Source organism: Magallana gigas, chromosome 4 (assembly GCF_963853765.1).
Source record: "Magallana gigas chromosome 4, xbMagGiga1.1, whole genome shotgun sequence".
Lineage (NCBI taxonomy): Eukaryota > Metazoa > Mollusca > Bivalvia > Ostreida > Ostreidae > Magallana > Magallana gigas.
Window position 1 is genome coordinate 54,912,050 of NC_088856.1, and position 18,952 is coordinate 54,931,001.

Consider the following 18,952-nt stretch of genomic DNA (forward strand, 5'->3'; position numbering starts at 1 on the left):
AATCTTTAAAAATATTCTGGGAAAGTTTTCGGTCCAAAACTCAGTACTTAGTGTGAAAGCACAGGTTATGCAGATTTAAGTTTGATGAAACCATGATTCCCTAGAGAAAAGGGGGGCCACGAAATGGAGGGGGGGGGGGGTAAATTGGAATAGAGAAAAATCTTCTTTCAGGTACAACAACAAAAGGGGCTTGGTATTTACCCAAAAAAAGAGGTGGATAAAAATTGACAGATTTTCTATTTTTTTTAGCAAGATCTACTGTACTTAGTTGTCAAGATATTTTGATACTGCAATGCTAATTTGATCAGAATTAAGGCAATTGTTGCTCAGGTGAGCGATGTGGCCCCTGGGCCTCTTGTTGGTTTACTAATTTCTTGGGTAAGTCAATTTGTTTTGGCAAACATCAGGTATCAAAATGTTTATGTAAAAAACATGTTGATTAATTTATTTATTTTTTGGAAACATAGAACTAGGTAACGATTAAGTTAAAATTTTTGTATCAATCATATATTACAAATATTATACTTGAGTAAGCAATTTAACAGTATAGTGTTGAAAATCAATATGTGTCAGCATGTCAGGTTTAGATATTTTCAATTTACTTCAGAGTGTATATCAAGAGTTTTACAAAGAAGAAAGCAGCAGCGATGGGGGCAGTCTCTATCAACTTAGAAACCTAATCAACAGGAGAAATGTATCTGGAGCAGAGCAGGTCACTAAAGATTTCAGGTAATAGATATGTTTGTATTATCTTTATGTTTAAAAACATAATTTTTCCATTTTATGTTTGCTTAGATACTTTTATGTTGGCCAAACAAGATTATGTGCAATTTGTCCAGCTATAAGCAAGATACAAAGCTCAAAGGATTTTCTTTATTACCTATTTAGGTCACACATGAACTTTGTGGTGGATGCAATGAGTGGATATGTGGTTGCAGCATTTATGAGCCTACACAGCATGAATGATATGGATGACAAACCTGGCAGCTTTCCATTATTCTCCCTCATGAATGAAAATCAGAAAACAGACTGGTTATATGATCAAGCCGATTTAGTAATGGATGTTCTAGGAGTTAAAGATACAGCATATATAGATGAGCTAAACGAAAACATCAAGCAGTTAGATATAGACTGTAATAAACTTTGTGAAATGAAGAGTGCAACTGGTTTTCAGTGTGCATTGTGTGACAAACACTATGTAACAGAGGGCCACTTTAGGAATCATCTTAAAAAGAAGCATCAATGGCAGTTCCATGAGAGTACTTTGACAAAAAGATCCGACAGTGTTGTATCAAGTTTTATAAGGATGGCTCTATTGCTAGTCGACACTTGTGATGCCTACAGGATGGGAGACGGTGAACGTTGTCTTCGGAATGCTAAATTTGAATGGATGTATGCAGGTGCGCTTGGACATACTAAATATAAGTTGTGGCTGTGGAGATATATTGCCTCTTTTGTTGCGATACTCAGCCCAAAAGAAAGTTTCGAATATAAATGGAACATATGCCAGAATTTGATGGGAGGAGTGGACCAAAATATACCGAATGATAACTGTGTGGAACTACAGATCAAAAAGATAAAATCTCAGCTGAACACACAGGGTTCAAACAAGTCTTTCAATTCTGCCAAGGTAGTTACAATGTCCACACAAGTTATTGATAATATGAAACAAAAACTTATGCAAGTAAACAATACAGTGAGAGCTGGGAGGAAAAGACCACAGGTGGACAAATCTGTGGATATCGGTCGAATTGCAGAATGTGTACTCAAAAATGGACACGGTGTTGTAAAGGATTGGCCATCGTTCAGTAAATTTAAAGACCCACTATCCAAGCTTGATCCTAAATCCTTGCATCAGTGGATGGGCACGCAGAAGAAAATTGCTTCTAAATCGCTGCAGTGAAATGTTAACATTGGTCCTTTTTCACCTAGACTCTCTTGTATGTTTTGACTGAATATACATGTCCATATGTTATGTGTTACACACAATATCAATATTACAAAACTTATTGCATTGCAGTATCTTATTATCAATTATGTGATATGAATCAGAACTATTTCATTGATACACATATCTGACTGTATGAATATGTTGCAGTGATTTTCAAATTAACTTATAATTTATAAGGATTAAAATCTCTAATCCTTGGTAATCGTAAAGTTGCAATGTTTACTTTGACCAATAAGTATGACCTTGTCCTTTATGCTAAAGAAAATAAACCAATTAAATTTTATGTTGTTGCTTTGAATAGGTCAATACATTTGCAATTCCTCTTGGGTAATTTCTATACCATGTACCAGGTAATGAAATACATGTACTAGAAACTCTTCCAACAAAAGATATTTCAGTTGGAAAAAATCTGGTAATCCCTCATTTAATTTTGAAAAAAAAATGCATGCAAGTGTATTAAAATATTTTACTACATGTACTTTTATTAGGACGAAAAGATATCGCACAAAAAAAAGTTTCATCGCTCCCAGTTATTTTTTCCATCTGGAATAGCCTTTAGCCTCTTGAGTAATTTTCAATGTCAAACAAGTTGCATTGGATAAAGTAAAGAAATAAATCTGGCTAATACAGGAAAAAATGTATGGAAGGGTTAGAAGGCACTTTTTATATGTTTTTTTTTAAGGTAGGAGAGGGGAAATATTTAAATGTGAAGGTGGGGTAAAATGGAAAGTGCCTGTCCCTTTACATTTATTCTTGGAATAGCCACATTTATTCTTGAAATAGTCAAGAAGAAAAACTAGAAACATTGTTTCATTCAGCTAAATCCTTCCATGATTTCTAGTTCATCTGTTATAAGTTGAAACAGGAATAGACATTAACAGTTACTAAATGCAAGTGTTTAGAATTATTAAAGCACGAGTATACTGTGTAGCAAAAAATATATTTAAAAAATCCAGTTCACCCCTATCCATAAAAAAAGTAAGGGTTTTTCTTTCAGAGGAATGTGCCCCCCCCCCCCATATCCTTCCTCTAAAATTTTTTAGCAACTTAATTTTTGAAAAGCCATTTAGAATTAATGTCTATCCCACTAAAAACAAGTTGTGAAATCAATGTTCAAGTGATAAAGAACAAAGTTTAATTCATAGATTTAAATGGTTTATATTACATGTACATTGTTTTAAATTTTATAACAGTGAAACATTGGAAAAAAGCTTTCTTACTCCAACTCTGGATATGTATCATCTATATCAAGTACATCATCACTTTCTAAGTCTGTGCTATCTGACATGCAAGAGTTGTCATCACTAGAAACATCATCACTTTGAAATAAAAAATATGGATGTTGATACAGTTCACAACAGTCACCACTGCAATTACAATTTTGGGAACATATATCACAACATAAATGTTTTACAAGTTCTACATTAGGAAGCGAATCATATGATTCCAATATTTGAAGTCTACGACACTTATCTTTATTTTCAATATATGTCTTCATGTCAGCTTCAAGTTTATGAGTATGTCTACTATTATAAAGAAGCAGATGTAAGGACTGACTACCATCACGGCCAGCACGACCAAGCTGCTGAACAAAGCTATCCATATCTTTAGGAGGACTATAATGTACAACATTGTTTACTCCTTTGTAATTCACTCCCATACCTGCAGCACTAGTAGCAATTAAAACTCTAATATTTCCATTATCATCATTCATGTCCTCTCTAATTGTTTCCTTAACATTTTCAGATGTACATGAATGAAACATATTAACAAATTCCATTACAGAGTTGTCTAACACCATTAAAAATGCAGTGTATATGTCTGCACAAATTTTTATGCTTGAACAAAAAATAAGTGTTCTTGGACAGTCTTTTTTTCTCGTAGATAAATCATGTGTCAACCAGCCAAATGTTTCATCGATGGGCACAGTGTTTTTTAACTTTTGAACAAATAACTTTATGTTCTCTCTATCAGGACTGTCAATAATGTCCACACAGTTGTTTAAAGCCAGTCGCTTCTTAATCACTTTTCTTGCCTCCTTGCTAGCAGTGGCTGTAATCACTAGGGCTGGACAACTTATCAATGACCTGATCTCACCTGTCCGTGAAAACCATTCCCTGAAAGCTTGTCCATGTTTTGTATTTTCACCCCTAAAAATAAATTAATAAAAAAAAGTAAATACCTCTTAAGTTAAAAGTATGGTACATGTACCAGTAATACAAATCCTACACACATTCAATTTTTTATCTTTAATTTTTGAAACTTGGGCCAAAATAATGAAGCACTCTGAGACCACTGCATGAGCAGTATATATTCCCTACTGGAATCCCCCATTCCTCCCATTTCTTACTATTTATTAGTCCCCTACAGGTTTCACCGTAGCCTTCCACGCTTTTTTCCTCTAAGCGTTTAAGGAATAAATTAAACTTCCTATGTAGGTTCAAGTTGTCAAACTACAGAACAACTTTTGTTTCGTTAGATCGACAGATGATATCCGAGAAAAATAATTATTTACATACCATATTATGGGGATCAAAATATAAGAAACAATAAGATATCCACCTTCAAGTTATTGCCACAGATTTCCTTGGCAAAATAATACTGTTTGCATTCATATAATTTAATACGTAATTAGTATAAATTAATTTGGCCGAGGTGTCAACATCTTGGTGTTGCCAAGGTGGCAACACTCATTGGCCGAAGTGTCTGTCTGCCAATCAATATCCCCCTTCAAAAAACACCTCTCCCTCTTTTGAATTTGTTATGCCATTGCCCTTTCAACATAACTTGTAATAACTACTGTTTAATATTTTTATATACTTACCAATGAACAAGAGTGTGGGCTTCATCCACAACGAATAATCTAAAGGATTTGGATCCTGACAACATATCCCGCCATTTATCGTTCTGCAGTATAGCTTCTGGTGACGAAAAGACAAATTGGTATTTACCGTCGAGTATCGAGACATCCTCAGACTTGTCTTTGCCAATGAATGTGGCGGTAAACCCCTTTGATGCTAAAAGATCCGTCTGTTCCTTCATAATGGACAAGAGGGGACTGATAATAAGAACTTGTGGTTGCACATCCAATGAATTGCTATATTCATAAAAAATAGGGAAGGCCATGTAGCACAAAGACTTCCCACCACCTGTCCTAAGAGAGAGGAACACATCCTTCTTTGCCAAAAGACTGTCGATAGCTTTTTCTTGTTCTGCGCTCAATTTCTCTACTTCAAATATTTCCTGCAATGTTGTTATGCAGGGCGCCGCCATTGTTACTGTACTTCCAAATATCGTCAGTAAGGCGTTCAGTAATTGGTTTGATATTTTCAGACTCTCCGAGTAAAAACTTGCTCGGGTGCAATTTGATTGGTTTATTAGGTTCATGCATAATTCATGAGAATCACGCGAAGTAACTTCGAGACAACCACGGGTTTGAGGAAACTTGTGGACTCAAAACCGTGGTTTGCGACGATGTTTGAGGAAACTTGTGGACTCAAAACCGTGGTTTGCGACGATGATATTAACAAAAATATAGCCAATTAAATCTTATTTCTGATTTTCATACACAATATCTAATGTACATATACAAGTATCAATTGGATATCCCAAATGTTGATTAGTTGAACTCTCAATAGACATATTGTAAAATAACTAAATATAAAGTGTAGATGATTAAAGATTTTTAACCATTAAAAGACACTGTTATTATCAGTTAATCTAATGTTGTCCAGCTAAATAAGTTTTTAGCATGAATACAAACTATAATGCTATCTTGATGGGACAAATACATTAACCATTTGAAATTCCCTTTGATTTTTAAGACATTTTTATGTATAAACCTGTTTTTCTCTTAAATACTTAAATGAAAGATCCAGGCCTGGCATGCCCCCCCCCCTCCCCCCTAAATATCTTTGGACAACATTTGTTCTTACATGTAGTACTCCTCAACTCCTTTGTATTTATATTTTCTGTTTCATATGTAATGTACAACAAAGTTTTATGAGTTGAATACATCATAATAATTCAGTCAATCAATTGTGTAAAAAACACACCTTTCAACTCCTCCTTCAGATCTGTATTAATCTTGATACAGTTTTCTCTCAATGCGTTTTCTGCGAACACCTATTAATGGTAAAATTCCAAACATCTGATCATTCTGATGTGTCAATTATGCATTAATTTCCCCGTAAACGTTGGTTCATTTAACAGAGTTTTTGTTCATAATCAAAACAATAATTTATCAGTGACAACAGGTAAGGAAATTGAGATCAAGCATGGGTTTATAAAAGCACTAATTCATTCCTTGAATAATAAAAATAGGTTTTCAAATTTGTATGAGTATTTCAACAAGTAAATTTTAAGTTTAGAACACTATACCACTATAAAAACTGAACTGTATATCTTTTCCATAGATATATAGTCTAATCAAATTGGGAGGGGGGCAGTTTTAATCTAATATTGATGTGCATTTATTTTATGCATACATACATGTAGTTTGTCCTAGCAATATTTACTGGTACACATAAGAGTACTGTTATATAAATATTTTTGGTTTGTTAAGAATTATGTCATTGGGTAAAGGCAATTTTTTCTTACCAGAACCAGTTGGAAAATGTGTGCTCAGCTTCATCCATATCTCTCGGCTTTGAATGAATGTAATTCCACTCGCGATTATGCCAGATTGAGATTGTTTATGTAGTGAATGACACCATGTTCTCCTTTTCCTTTTCCACTGAATTTCATATTCCTGCCTGTGTTTAGCACATGTACGCCCGCTGAAAATTGACAGCCTCAACCCATGCACACCAGCACGATGATTCTGGTATTTGTACAAAATCTGACTCAGAGGTACATTTAAAAAATCTCAAGTGTGCTGAAGTGTTTTTCTTACAATCCTAAAGTATATTATCTGCTTTCTCTTTACAATTTTCACCAAAACTACATTTCAAACCATCCATTTTGTTGACATCTGGCTTTCTCCAATCATTCTTCTTTATCTTCTTTACACGAGAGTTCCACAAAGGGAGATAATTTAATTTGTAAAAATCCCGAATTTAAACACCGGAATATAAGCTTAATATTTATTTCTTCTTCTTCTTCTTCCAGTAATGTGCCTGGCACCAAGGTTGGGCATTATCGCACATGATTAAAAGGTTAAAATCATGCTGAGGAAGGCCTCGTTAAAATCTGGTTAAAATCTTCAATTATTACAATGGGTAGGATCTGGGGCTGATTCGGGCTTTGAAGGCCTCGAGTGAATCAGCTGTCACTATGGCTGGTGAAAGTGAGTTCCAGATTACTACTCCGGCTGGAAAGAAGGAGTCCTGATAACATTTTAAGTGGCAAAATGGTTGTAGGAACCTCATAGTATGTCCTCTAGTATTACAGCTGTTTACAGGATGTAAATGACTAGATGGTATGTCGATGTATCCATTCACAATCCTGTACATCATGGTGGCTCGTGATGTTATCCGCCTGGACTGCAGGGTATCAAGATGGAGATGATTGAGCATGGATGTTACGCGGCTCTCCCTGCTATAGTCGCCCATGATGTATCGTGCAGCTCTTCGTTGTACCGCCTCTATCTTATTGATGTGGGTCTTGTTGGTATGATCCCATACTGTAGAGGCATATTCCACCTGAGGTCTCACTAGGGTCTTATAGCTGGTTGCCTTGATGGACCGTGGGCAACCAGATAGGTTGCGACTCAGGAAAGCAGTGGTGTTGTTGGCTTTCCTGGTAATGTTGTTAATATGTGGTCCCCAGTTGAGCTTGTTGTCGATGGTAACACACTTAGGTACTTTGCTTTGGTGGTGAACTGCAAAGTTTGGCCATGGATGGAATAATTGGCTTCGATTATACGCCTTTTGTTGGTGATGCGTATTACTTCACATTTCTCTGGGTTGAAGCTCATCAGCCACTCAGACTCCCATACTTGTAGTTGGTTTAAGTCTTCTTGAAGAGTGATTGTGTCCTCCTCATTAACTATCCTGCGGTACAGCAAGCAGTCATCAGCAAAGAGCCTTGCTGTTGATTTGACTCGGGATGGTAGATCATTGATGTATACCAGGGACAGTAGTGGACCAAGCACTGTGCCCTGGGGTACTCCAGATGTTACAGGAGCAGCTGATGACATCTCTCCATCAACAACCACTTGTTGGCTTCTGTCAGATAAGAAGCTACTGATCCACTCCAGGGTCTGTCCTCTCACACCATAGTGCTCCAGTTTGAGGGCTAGTCGATGGTGGGGGACTTTATCAAAGGCTTTGCTGAAGTCAAGTAAGACTGCATCTACCTGTTGGCGTTGGTCGAGGCTACTTGCTAGATCATGGATAGTTGTTATCAGTTGACTTTCACATGATCGTCTCTTCCTAAAACCATGTTGCTGGTCTGAGAGGATGTTATTTCTCTCCAGGTGATTGATGACATGGCTATGGACAATATGCTCTAAGGTCTTACAGCATATAGATGTTAGAGACACTGGACGGTAGTTAGATGCTCTGGATTTGTCTCCTTTCTTGAATAATGGTGTGACATATGCAGTTTTCCAATCATCTGGGACTTTCCCTTGGTCTAATGATGATTGGAATATGATGGTTAGTATAGGAGACACTGATGTAGCCATTGCTTTCAAAAATCTGGCTGATATGTTGTCTGGTCCACTAGCCTTGTTTGGGTTCAGGTTTTGCAATAGTTTGAGGACACCTTTTTCTGTGACTTTGATGTTATTAACCCCTGGATAGGTTGATTGGCCAAGGTCCAGCAGGTTACTAAGTGACTCCGTATGGAAGACAGATGAAAACTGTTGATTCAAAATCTCTGCCTTTTCCTTTGGACTGGAGTGAAGCAAACCCTCATTCCGCAAGGGGGAGACACCTGAACTGTCACAGCGCTTACTCTTGATGTACGAGTATAGCTTCTTGTTTGAATGGCCCTCCTCGCCTAACATGTTGTTAATATATTTGAGGTATGACTTTCTACACTCTTTTCTGTTGGTACTCTGGGCCTCCCGATATTTTCTCCAATTTCTCCAATTTGCAACCAAATTCCCATTCAAATATATTTTTTTATGGATAATTCTATTGTTTGAACCAAGAAACTCTAAATTTAAAACGATTCTTGAGGTTTTATATCCTACTAAGAGAAGTAGTGTGTTTTGGAAATTACCTACTGTAGTTTCATTAATTTTCGTGGGTATCAATTTTCGTGGATATTCGGAAAACCACAGTTTCAAGGATACGTAATTTCGTGGCCAATGATCCCATCAATACAAAATGTTAGTTGAAATTGAACTTCAATGAACATTTAATTTCGTGGATCAACTTAACAACGAAATCCACGAAAATTGGTATTCAACGAATATTGATGAAACCACAGTATCTTATTATAATATTTGATCATCTAGCTTAAAATCAACGAATGAATTAAAAAATATGTGTGCACCAAATCAAAGGTATTTTTATCAGATGTTATGTGAATCTGACTCCATGTATGATTAAACTCTATTTAATACTTAAATGACTCTATGAAATTAGCCTTATTCATGCATGAAATTTATTATGAATAATGAGCTAAAAATAGAAATGGTCTTATCTGGGGGATTTCAGTGGTGCAGATAAATTTAACCATGAAAATTTGATAAAATAGACAATATACTTTAGATATATCCAGATAAACTATGAAAATTAATCTACACCCTTCATTATAAAATTTTGATTTTGCATGGTTCTATCGTAGACTGCCTCTTAAGACTGCCTTGCTAGAAAAGTTTCGTTTTCTGAATATATGTATCCAATGCAAGTATTGCGGTTATACTTTGGTATATTTACATTATCCAGTGTCTTTGCCTGTGATAACACTACATATCGATTTTGTACTATATAACCCATAATAAAAATGACGCCATATCGAGGCGCCAGCGGAGTCTGCTTATTAATATTTAAATATATAATCGTACGATGGCTTAATTAAAATTATATAAATATAAGTAATAAGGAATCATTCTTTGAATATTATGAGATGATACTTTCGGTCGGGGTGTGATCAAATCTATCATAAAGCCCTTCGGGCTTTATTGGATTTGATCACACCCCGACCGAAATTATCACCTCATAATACTCAAAGAATGATTCCTCACTGGCGTCGGTAGCAAATTCAAAGTGGGGGGCTAGACTAATCCTCAGAATTATTGAGAAAAAAGTAATTCCAAAAATCATGGAAATCCTAATCCGTGGTCCGTGGGGGGTACCTACACTTCCAAAAGAAAGAAAAAAACTTATCCAAAAACTTATCCGGGGGGGGGGGGGGGGGGGGGGCTAGTATGCTTCTGAATCCAACTTCTCAATCTTTCAAGTTAAATTAAGGAACAATAATCTTTCCTGCGAGAAAAAGTGGGGGGGGGGGGGCTAAACCCTCTCTCATGCTATGTTTCTAATGGTTAGGTATAACTTTGCAAAAAAAGCCCCCCCCCCCCGGTTCCGACGCCCATATTCCTTATTCCTTATTCATTCACAACTAGATGCATGCAATGTTTTCTTTATGACCTTTACCATACCTTTTGTTTGTCCTTCCACAAAGCAGATTAAGCCAATGGTAAGGACGCACGCTACCAGAACAAACTTCATCTCACCGTCACTGAACATCATCCTCAATTTGTATCAAATCTAAACTTACGCGGGGTTTTTATACTGAGGGTGTTCGATCAGCAATCCACGCGTAACACGTGTTTATCAAAGTTTTATGTAAACTATCAGTGTAGGGAATTTATGACTTAGAAATTTTCCAATTGTACAACATATGAACCTAAGTATGTGTAAATACAGTTCTTTAGATTAGAGAACCTCAATAAATTAGTGCATATCATTGGGAGATGTTTAAACAGCTATATACGTCAATAAATTGGTACATATCACTGACAGGTGCTTCCGTGTAAACAGTATGGATGTGCACAGATGTAGATATACTGTTCTGATGACATTATAAACTGTATTTGCCAATATATCCCTGTTGGTAATATTTTCATATACCATGAATTCTGCTTAATGTGTATATAATCTTCATTCGTCAATGTATGATTACAAAATTTTGGTTAAAAAGGCAGGACTTTATCATTTGTTAATTTTTACTTTACATGTAGGTTTGGATATTTATCACTTTAATATTGCAAAAGAGATAATAAACAATAAAAAAAATGTACTTGTAACAAACGAGTATGGCATAGATGTACTTCGTTTATTGTTGATATTATTATTATTATGGTGACGCTCCTACAAAACATAATACACATATAAACTTCACAATCATAAAGCATCACAATTGATTCAATTACTATAATGACACATATGTTCAAGTACGAAATATTGTTTTTCTAATTATCTTATATTTAATAAATGATGGTCATAAAAAGAAATAACCCTATTACAATATTGAATATGCAATGTTGCAGATTAAAAATATACTCTGACAATATGTAAATGCCATAGTCAATAATTTCTCAAGTACACATGTACCTACCCTAAATAAGGGTGAAAGGAACTGTATTACATGTACTGGTAGATAATATCTGAAACAAACCATTTAGACATGTAACTATGCAAAATATGCATGTCTATAATTGTATAAAAATATATGTAAAATCAATATCACTGTACCCTTTTCAAACATTAGTCTGTATTCAAATCATGAGTACAATTCACTGTGAAACCTTTAAACTTTGTAAACTTTCTTGATAATTTCAACATATACTCTCATCTGTGATACAATGATTACTTTGATATAATTACTGATAAAAAAACTAACTTTACTTCAATACAATATAGTAGCAGTACAATTATTTTACTTACAAAAGTTTTCTCAACTCACAACTGGCCTCAGCAATGGTCACAAACAAAATGGCTATTGTCCGAAATTTATAATCTCTATGATAATTGAAAATCTAACAAAATCAATTTCTTTATAAAATTGCTTTCAAAAAAAACTATTAATATCCATACACTATATGAAAAGTACCTTACATTATCATATTCAAAATAATACTAATTCACATATGTGTTCAAAATGTTTAAACCATTTTCCTATAGATTAACTAACAATATTATGATGTAATAAAATAAAACACATCTTGTTACATAAGCATCCGTAGCCTACTGGATAAGACAGTGGTCATCACTTCCAGCGGCCAGGGTTCAATCCCCAGTTGAACCTCTATATTTTTTATTTGAATTTTTAAACTTATATATAAAATATGTATTTAAAAAATATAAGATATACAATTCTTCATCTCACATATTCCCCCACTTTGTTATTGCTGCCCTCAGCAATGGAACAAATTTTGTTATAAAACAGGATGAATACATTATGAGGTGAGAAAAAAAATTTCCAGTCAGTCATAAAAAAATTCATTCATATGAACAGTTTATACAGCATGAAAGTAATACACAATTAATACTGTTTCCACGCTTCATTCAACTTTGTTGCCAATGCAGTTCCTAAGTTAACAACTGCATCACTAAGTTCTTGAAAGTTTTTGTTTTGAATCACAGTCCTTTGTACAGACACAGTAGATTTAGGAAGACGATTCGGATTTGAATGTTTTCCAGCGGTAGCTCGCGTGGAACGTCTTGGCAGAACAGTTGGCTGTTCTGTATCACTTGCTGTATTTACTGTTTCTTCTTCGATATCTTCATTTTGGTCGCAATGCATCACCTTGAAATAGGAATCTTCCTCATCGGAGTCATCAGAATTTGTAACTGGAATTTCCACATCTGGTTCCTCTGTAATAATTTCACCGGTGTTAAGAATTTCTCTTCTGTTCACATTTTTCACTGGTCCTGAACCATCTGCTAACTGAATAGAATATACGTTATCACTTAATGCACTAATGACTTTATAAGGAGTGGGGTCCCACACATCTTGAATCTTATTCCTTCCTTGCACACGATTTCGGATTAACACTCGGGTTCCTACAGGAATAACACTTTCTTTTGCACTTTTGTTATAATGTTCTTGTCTTCTCTCTGCATTTTCCTCTAAATTTTTCCGTGCGTGATTAAATGCAATTCCAAGTTTCTCTTTATGGTTGGAAAGGTACTTATCGATGCTGTCTGGGTCTGGAGTAGATATTCCTAACAAATGGTCAATGGGTAACACTGGTTCACGACCGAACATGAGAAAATATGGCGTATATCCAGTTGACGAATGAATTGTTGAATTGTAAATGTACACTAATTCTGGTAGATGTTCCGTCCATTTCCGTTTCTGTTCTGGTGATAAGGTCTTTAACAAATTATGCATAGTTCTGTTATATCTTTCAACTTGTCCGTTTCCTTCCGGATGATATGGGGTGGTTCTACTTTTGGAAACATGATACATATCACAAAGTTCTTTGACGATGGAACTCTCAAAGTTTCTCCCTTGATCACTGTGAATTCTCCTTGGTATGCCATAATGGAAAAACCACTCTTTGATAAGAACTTTTGCCACTGTCAGTGCTTTTTGGTCTTTCGTCGGAACAGCTTGTGTGAACTTACTAAAAATGTCTGTCATGACAAGCACATTCTCTCTGCCATCAGATGAAGGTTCCATTATAGTAAAATCTATCGCTAAAATGTCCTGTGGCTGATATGCTAGTAAACTAGTTATCGGTGTTCGTATAGATGGAATAGGAGCTTTGGCTACCATGCATCTTTCACAGCTTTTACAATACAGTTCTACATCTTTCACCATGGTTGGCCAGTAGCACCGTTTCTGAATTAACGATAGTGTTCTTTCACATCCCTGATGTCCTGCATGGTTATGGAGAGATTCTAACACATGATCCTTCAATATGGTTGGAAGCACAAGTTGAGTTATTAATCCAGTTTCCATTTCTATGGTTCGATACAAGATATCTTCTTCAAACTTTAATTTGTCTCTTTGTTTCAGAAGTTTCCTAACGTCTTTGTTTTCTTGCTTCAACTGTACTGTAGTCGGTTTGGTAGAGGACCTCAACCAGTAAATAACACGGCTAATCAATGGATCATTCTGTTGTAATGACGCTATTTCTGCTGTTTCATATCCTGGTAACGTTGATGTGGCATCTATTCTTGATTCTGCATGTATGGCGTTAACAGAAGTAGGCGTAACAGATATTTCCTTCGATAAATCCATCAATGGGGAACTACACACGATACTCTGAACTGCAGTTTCAGAATGACATGTCACAGTCCTAACTTTTGGAATAGGTTTTCGACTTAATGCGTCAGCATTTCGATTCGATTTTCCAGATCGGAATTTCACCTCAAAGTTGAACTGTGCTAATTGGCTAGCCCATCTCATTTCCGTAGCTCCTAACTTTGCAGTCTGAAGATAACTCAATGGATTGTTGTCCGTACAAACTATGAATCGAGATCCAAGTAAATAATCACGAAACTTCTCTGTTACGGCCCATTTCAGAGCAAGTAGCTCTAACTTCATGGAACTGTAGTTGTTCATGTTTCGTTCTTGCGGTCTAAGTGTTCTTGATGCATAGGCAATAACAACTTTGCCATTTTCCTGTTGTTGTGATAACACGGCACCAAGACCATCCATACTTGCATCAGTTTCTACGATGAATTCACGTTTAAAATCAGGATATCCAAGTACTGGCGAAGATGTAAGTTTCTGTTTTAGAGTTTCGAATGCATCATCACATTCTTTTGTCCACGACTCTGGAATGGAAATCCGTTTCACTTTCTTTTTCTTTGTCGACTTCTTTCCACCAGATGTAAGTTCATGTAAAGGTCTTGCGATTTTGGAAAAGTCTTTCACAAAGCGGCGGTAATAACCAGCCATTCCCAAGAAAGATCTCAATTCTTTTTCTGTAGTTGGTTTAGCCCACGATTTCACAGCTGCTGTTTTATCTGGGTCAGTAGAAATTCCCTCAGATGATACAATATGTCCTAAATATTTAACAGATTTTTGGAAAAACCAGCATTTTGAAGGTTTCATTTTGAGTCCATGCTGTTTAAGTTTAGAAAACACAATATCGAGTCTAGCAAAATGTTCTTCGATAGATTTTGAGAAAACTAAAATGTCATCAAGATATAATAACAGAATTTCAAAATTTTCTTCACTAAAGCAAGCCTCCATCAGTCGCTGGAAAGTGGCTGGACTGTTGCACAGGCCAAAAGGCATGCGAAGGTATTCATAGAGTCCTCCGGTTCCAACTCTGAATGCTGTCTTGGGAATTGATTCCTCATCCATCTCCACTTGATAGTATCCTTGTGCCAAATCTATGGAACTAAAGTACTTAGCACCATGTAACATTTCAAGAGTCTCTTCTATCCTCGGGAGGGGGTATGCATCTTTGATGGTCTTCTTGTTCAATTGTCTATAGTCGACACATAGCCTTATACTTCCATCCTTCTTGCGGACAATAACGATGGCTGATGCGAAAGGACTGTTACTTTTTCTGATGATTCCTTGATCCAACAGCTTACTCAAATGTTGTTTCACTTCCTCCAATTGATTGGGTGGAATTCTTCTATGTGGTACACGAATGGGTATTTCGTCAGTTAATTTGATCGAATGTTTAACTAGAGATGAATGTCCCAAATCAGAATCATTTTGACAAAATGCATTGGAATGTTTCTTTAATAAAGCGTCAAACTGTGCTTTCTGTTTTTCAGTAAAGTCTACATCACCAATGTGGAATTCTACATCAGATTTCACATTTATATTGTCTTCTGCTTTTTCATCGATATCACAATGATCCTCTGTTGACTTTACTATTTCTACTTTATGCAAAGTTCCAATTCTGCTTTTGGGTTTTAGCCAAATATCTTCGTTTCCTAAATTTAAGACACGAACAGGAATCTTTCCATTCTTTACCTCACTTAGTGTGTCTATTACAGAAATATTTCGTGGTAATGATCCAGTTGCTCCTTGAATCGCTTGAACAGCTGCTACCATTTCTTCTCCTCTCCGATTTTGACGCGTTGAACCAATGACGACTTTCATTGAACAAGCTGGAATTAAAATGTCTTCTTTTCCTGCCACTTTCACAAATGATAACCGATCACAGTTCTCTGTTAAATCAAACACTGTTGATATTCTGTTCCAGTTTTCTTCTTCTTCTCTGTTAATGTACGCAGGTGTAGTGTTATCAGTTTTCAAAACACGGTTAACATATTTCAGAATATTGCATCCCAGAATTCCTTGGACAGAACTGGAATTAGTATTTTTGGATACAAGAAATCCAACACTATGAAAAACACAACCAAAAAGTTCAATGTCAAGTTCTACATAGCCTATGTATGGAATGACAGTATTATTTGCAGCAACTAGTTTCAGGAGTCTTTGAGTATCTCTAAGTTCAACGTTTGGAAAGAATTTTCTATATACAGTTTCACTCAATGTAGAGACTTCTGATCCCGTGTCTAATAAAAATGTTACATTAACTAGTTCATTCAGTTTTACTTTTGTTGTAGGACACTTTGAAATACTGATTTCACTTTGAATGCTTTGGTGTTGTAAATCTGTTTCAGAGTCTTTCCTGAGTGGCCCCTCATCAGTTAGACTCCCCACTGAGAGGGTGTGCCTTTTGGGTGATTCATTGGTCCTTCTTCTTTTCCACGATTATAATATCCTCTTCCGCTATTATAATATCCTCTTCCATGTCCTCTTCTGTTAGAGTAACCTCGGTAGTTTTGGCCCCTGTATCTTGGAGAATAGTTTGGTTTCTGTTTTGTCATGGACATCAGCATATCTATTTGTTTCTGTTGGTGTTCTAACATGTTTTGTTGACATTTCACAAGTTCTAACAGATCTTCGCTGATCGGAGTTTCAGTTGATACTTTGTTGACTTTAACTGATGGTGTATCATCAACCCACTGTAGCATCCTCTGTCTGAATTCAATAAACGGTAATTTAGGGTTTTCAAATGCAAATCGACGCACTTCTCTCTTGATCTGTGAATCCATGATACCATCTATGAATTTATCTGTCACAACTTTGTCCATGGTTTTCATATCACAACCCTCTTTCTTCGCAATCAATGACGCTAATTTCATGAGAGCCAGAGAATATGTTTCTAATGTTTCACCATCGTTCTGTTTTCTCTCGTAAAATTTATGACGAAGTTGAGTTACAGTATCTTGCACTTTATAAGTGTCTTCAATGATTTTAAGAATATCCTCTGGAGTTTTCTTCAGTTCTGCTGGTCTTAGACGAACTTCTGTTTTAGCAGATCCAATGAGGTGGTCATTGATGAATTCAATTTTTCCTTCTGTTGATGGAATACTCAGTATATGTTCTCTCATATCCATTAGCCAATCGTCCACATCCGGATCACTGTCATTTTCAGGTCTTCCTGCAAACTTACTCAGTTTTCGTTCAGATTTGATGTATACGGTAGGCTGTTTCTGCTTCAGTTGACTTTGGGCAAGCTCCATAAGTGTAAACTTCTCTTTCATTTTCTTAAACTCGGCCTCAATTGCAGGATCCATCGCTGATTTCACAAACACTATAAACTATAGTAACAAAATGTTCCTCGACGTCACCAAATCTCTATCCTGATTCGATGTCCCAGCTCTTCATAAAATGTTGTAAGTTCCTCTCCTCAACATCAGTGAAGAAGTCTGGTGAGCCATCATCGAAATCCCACTTCTGACACCATTGTAACAAACGAGTATGGCATAGATGTACTTCGTTTATTGTTGATATTATTATTATTATGGTGACGCTCCTACAAAACATAATACACATATAAACTTCACAATCATAAAGCATCACAATTGATTCAATTACTATAATGACACATATGTTCAAGTACGAAATATTGTTTTTCTAATTATCTTATATTTAATAAATGATGGTCATAAAAAGAAATAACCCTATTACAATATTGAATATGCAATGTTGCAGATTAAAAATATACTCTGACAATATGTAAATGCCATAGTCAATAATTTCTCAAGTACACATGTACCTACCCTAAATAAGGGTGAAAGGAACTGTATTACATGTACTGGTAGATAATATCTGAAACAAACCATTTAGACATGTAACTATGCAAAATATGCATGTCTATAATTGTATAAAAATATATGTAAAATCAATATCACTGTACCCTTTTCAAACATTAGTCTGTATTCAAATCATGAGTACAATTCACTGTGAAACCTTTAAACTTTGTAAACTTTCTTGATAATTTCAACATATACTCTCATCTGTGATACAATGATTACTTTGATATAATTACTGATAAAAAAACTAACTTTACTTCAATACAATATAGTAGCAGTACAATTATTTTACTTACAAAAGTTTTCTCAACTCACAACTGGCCTCAGCAATGGTCACAAACAAAATGGCTATTGTCCGAAATTTATAATCTCTATGATAATTGAAAATCTAACAAAATCAATTTCTTTATAAAATTGCTTTCAAAAAAAACTATTAATATCCATACACTATATGAAAAGTACCTTACATTATCATATTCAAAATAATACTAATTCACATATGTGTTCAAAATGTTTAAACCATTTTCCTATAGATTAACTAACAATATTATGATGTAATAAAATAAAACACATCTTGTTACATAAGCATCCGTAGCCTACTGGATAAGACAGTGGTCATCACTTCCAGCGGCCAGGGTTCAATCCCCAGTTGAACCTCTATATTTTTTATTTGAATTTTTAAACTTATATATAAAATATGTATTTAAAAAATATAAGATATACAATTCTTCATCTCACATACTAAACACCAATGATAATCAGCTAAATTATCCAGTTTATCAAAATGTCACACATTCTATCATTAAGTAATTTCCAGGTAGCAAAACATTTGAAGTCTCATAAAAACAACTGTAGAAAGCCAGGCACCTACAGACAATGTAACTCAGTATGATGTATATGTAGAGGGCGCAATGATGGTACGTATATTAATTTTAATGATTCAGTGTGATGAGTATATAATTAATGTTTTCAATGTGTTTGTGTTTATATTGATCATGCAGGGTAAATCAGGGTT

At 35.4% G+C, this 18,952-nt stretch overlaps 2 protein-coding genes and 1 long non-coding RNA gene across 3 annotated transcripts in view; 1 reads left to right on the top strand and 2 right to left on the bottom strand.

Moving 5' to 3' along the window:
- The window catches only part of LOC136274968 (uncharacterized), a 59,425-nt gene extending 48,767 nt beyond the window's left edge, over positions 1 to 10,658 (bottom strand). Inside the window, exon 1 of the long non-coding RNA XR_010713425.1 lies at positions 10,509 to 10,658. This is a non-coding gene — a long non-coding RNA (uncharacterized lncRNA). The remainder of the gene's footprint in view (positions 1 to 10,508) is intronic.
- Positions 514 to 2,234, top strand: LOC117687489 (uncharacterized). The gene is made up of 2 exons (XM_066083078.1): positions 514 to 729; positions 889 to 2,234. Exons 1-2 carry the CDS (start codon positions 575 to 577, stop codon positions 1,901 to 1,903), a joined length of 1,170 nt encoding a protein of 389 aa, XP_065939150.1. The 5' UTR covers positions 514 to 574; the 3' UTR covers positions 1,904 to 2,234.
- Positions 3,064 to 5,388, bottom strand: LOC105328187 (bifunctional 3'-5' exonuclease/ATP-dependent helicase WRN). The gene is made up of 2 exons (XM_011428956.4): positions 4,776 to 5,388; positions 3,064 to 4,101 (listed from the first exon to the last, which is right to left on the bottom strand). Exons 1-2 carry the CDS (start codon positions 5,336 to 5,338, stop codon positions 3,168 to 3,170), a joined length of 1,497 nt encoding a protein of 498 aa, XP_011427258.4. The 5' UTR covers positions 5,339 to 5,388; the 3' UTR covers positions 3,064 to 3,167.
- Positions 10,659 to 18,952: the final 8,294 nt, after the last annotated feature.